General features: G+C 59.2%; 1 protein-coding gene across 1 annotated transcript in view; it reads right to left on the bottom strand.

Moving 5' to 3' along the window:
* Positions 1–2,738, bottom strand: part of FAM222A (family with sequence similarity 222, member A) — a 16,656-nt gene that overhangs the window by 740 nt on the left and 13,178 nt on the right. Inside the window, exon 3 of the mRNA XM_009880379.1 lies at positions 3–428. Within this exon, the coding sequence (XP_009878681.1) occupies positions 3–428 (426 nt within the window). The remainder of the gene's footprint in view (positions 1–2; positions 429–2,738) is intronic.

Raw genomic sequence — 2,738 nt, 5'->3', positions numbered from 1 at the left:
GCCCGCCCCCGTCACGTGGGGTGGCACGGGACCCTCCAGCTGCTTCTGGCCGCCGTGGTAGCTCAGCTGCCCGGCGCAGGAGGGACCTTGAGCTAAAGTGCTTGACGCGGGGTAGGGAGCGACGCCGACCTGGGCGGGCGAGAGCTTAGTCCGCTTCCCCTCCGAGTTCTTCACCACGCTTTTGCCGGAGGCTTTCACGATGGCCAGGAGACCTTGGTAGCCGCCGGCGTGCAGGGGGTAGGGGCTGTAGCGCTGCCCCGTGGTGTCGTAGCCATTGACCGTCCGGTTAAGGTGCTTGTGCTGGGGGACCCTGATGTTGGTGGGAAAGATCTTGATGGTCAGCGGGCTGTTGGCCACCTTCTGTGCGTAGGCGTCTAGCTCGGCGGGGCTGGGGTAGCGCGGGGAATGCATGGGTGCCGCCGTCTCGCCTGCAAGGAGCAAAGCGTAGGGTGAATGCGGCGCCGCCGGGAGGAGAAGGACCCGGCGCCCATCGCCCCTCCCCGGCTCGCACCCGCTCCCAGCGGAAACCAGGTCAGGGCACCAACTTGCCCCCTCCTGCTGCCGGAGTCACTTCTAAGTGGCCTAAAATAAACTCGGTGTGGAGAATGGAAATGTCACTTTACCCAACGGGGGAATCTTTCTCCGAGATTGGATTTAAACTACATTATACAAGCAATTTCATGGGTGCTTTGCGCTGCTACGAGAACCTCACCAAAAATGGAAAAGCATTGCATTTACCAGCCATAAATCAGCAGTTCCTATAATGAGCACAAAAATGTCACTTTTATGCAATTTTACAGATGAACAAAACTGGTGAAATTAACTGTGGTAACCTACTGGAGTCAGCAAAAGCCACTGCAGAAAAAAAAAAATTATATATGTATATATTTTTGTGCCTTTCAAGCTCTTCCCCGAGCAAGTTTCTGCCATTCTGGTGTGAAAACTCATTTGTCGTACCCATTATACTTTCATTTGGAGTTTATCTTGAGTATCCAATGAGCCACCAACTGTGAAAATGATTAAATCTACAAAATCTATCTAATAGATGGAATAAATTAGGTGTTTAAAATCTCCACACACACACACGCGCGCGCGTGCACACATGCACATACATGCCGGCACACGGGGGACGATGCTTGCTCCTATGCTGGTCCCAAAACTCCCGGACCAGCCGGGCGATGTCTGCAGCACCCCGGGGATGCCAGACCCTGAGCCGGGTTTTGCAAGGGAGAGATGGTCAAATCGGGGGGGTTTGGGGCTGGTGCCCCCCACCGAGGAGCGCCCAGCCCTCCCAGGGACCCTTCCCGTGCCGCCCGGCAATTTTGGAGGCTCCCAGGCTGCGCAGCCCCACGGTTCCCCGGGGGAAGGGGACTGCAGGCATCCCTGCTGGGATGCTGGGAGTGCTTCGCTCCGTGTGCCACCGGGATCAGCGGTTCCTGACGCCACCATGTGCTGGGTGACGCAGTTCCTGCAGAAGAGCTGTGCCATCAGGTGCATTTAACACACCGAAATAAGTCGTTAAATTGGCCTGCAATGCCTGTCCCAGTCCTGCTCCGAGTGATGCTCCGGCGCGGTGCCCGTGGCTGCAGGCACGCGTGGGCACACCTGGAGGAACCGGGCACGATGTTAAACCCGGGATTCACAGGGAGGTTCGACCCAGGACTCCGGGGGAGGTTAAACTCAGGATTTGGGGGGAGGTTAAACCCAGGATTCGGGGGGAGGTGGGCACACGGGCAGCTGCAGGACTCCATGTTACCCCCCCGGGCAGCAGAGTGATGTTCCGGGAGATGCAGGCGCGAGGCCGGGGCCGCTCTCCATCAAAGCGGTGCAGCGGTAATTTAACAGGCAGAACGGCAGAGTGTTCGCCAGCCATTCCTCCCATTAAGCTAATGTTATGGGCTTTTTACAGGTGTCTTAAATAGACATTGTTATTAACGAGTATATTAAGCCAATTAAAACCAGGGCTTTTGAGTAGGATTTAATGTAGCTGTCGGGAGACAGGAGGCATGGTATCAGCAGCTCCCTACGGCAGGACACGTGCAGGCACGCGGCGTCCCGGGCTGTGCCGTCAGCCCTGCTGGGCACCTCCCGGGCATCAACCGGTGAACCCCCACAAAGCTCCCGAGCCCCGGTGGCACCTGCAGAGCAGTCAGCGAGCTGCACGGGTGCAGGCGAACATGCACACTGGGCGCCGCTGGGCACGGGCACCCCCTGAGCCAGCGGGCACAGGGGGCTGCGAGCGGGACCCCACCTGCCCAGTGGCATGGCGCGGCGCGGCACGGCACGGCATGGCAAGGCACGGCACACCGCCCGGCACCACCAGCCACGCACATCTGCATTCCCCTTCATGCCGGCACTGCTGTCCTTGGAGGTGGCAGCATCGTGAATACTCAATTAACATGACACTAATTAGCTGGTGACACTCGCAGAATCCCTAATGAGCCCATTCCACCGAAACGCTCCTTTCCAAGCAAAAATAGTTAAAAAAAAAAAAGGGGCCACTGGTGGAGGGAGGGAGGCAGCATCGTCCGCAGGCACCGTGGCTCCCCGGCACGAGTCACCAAAACCCTGGCCCGAGCACCGGCTCTCCCGGAGATGCTTTTGGGGTGGCCCCATGCAGCCCCCCAGAGCTGCCTGCCCGGGTGAGCCGATCCTGCCCAAGGGCATCCCGCCCGCGAGCCCCGGTGCCGGCACGTGCCCGTGGAGCGCCACGGCCGACGGCGAGCCGGCCGGGAGGG

Source organism: Charadrius vociferus, unplaced genomic scaffold, assembly GCF_000708025.1.
Source record: "Charadrius vociferus isolate BGI_N301 unplaced genomic scaffold, ASM70802v2 scaffold332, whole genome shotgun sequence".
In the NCBI taxonomy this organism is placed as follows: Eukaryota; Metazoa; Chordata; class Aves; order Charadriiformes; family Charadriidae; genus Charadrius; species Charadrius vociferus.
This window is presented reverse-complemented; position numbering and strand designations above follow the sequence as displayed.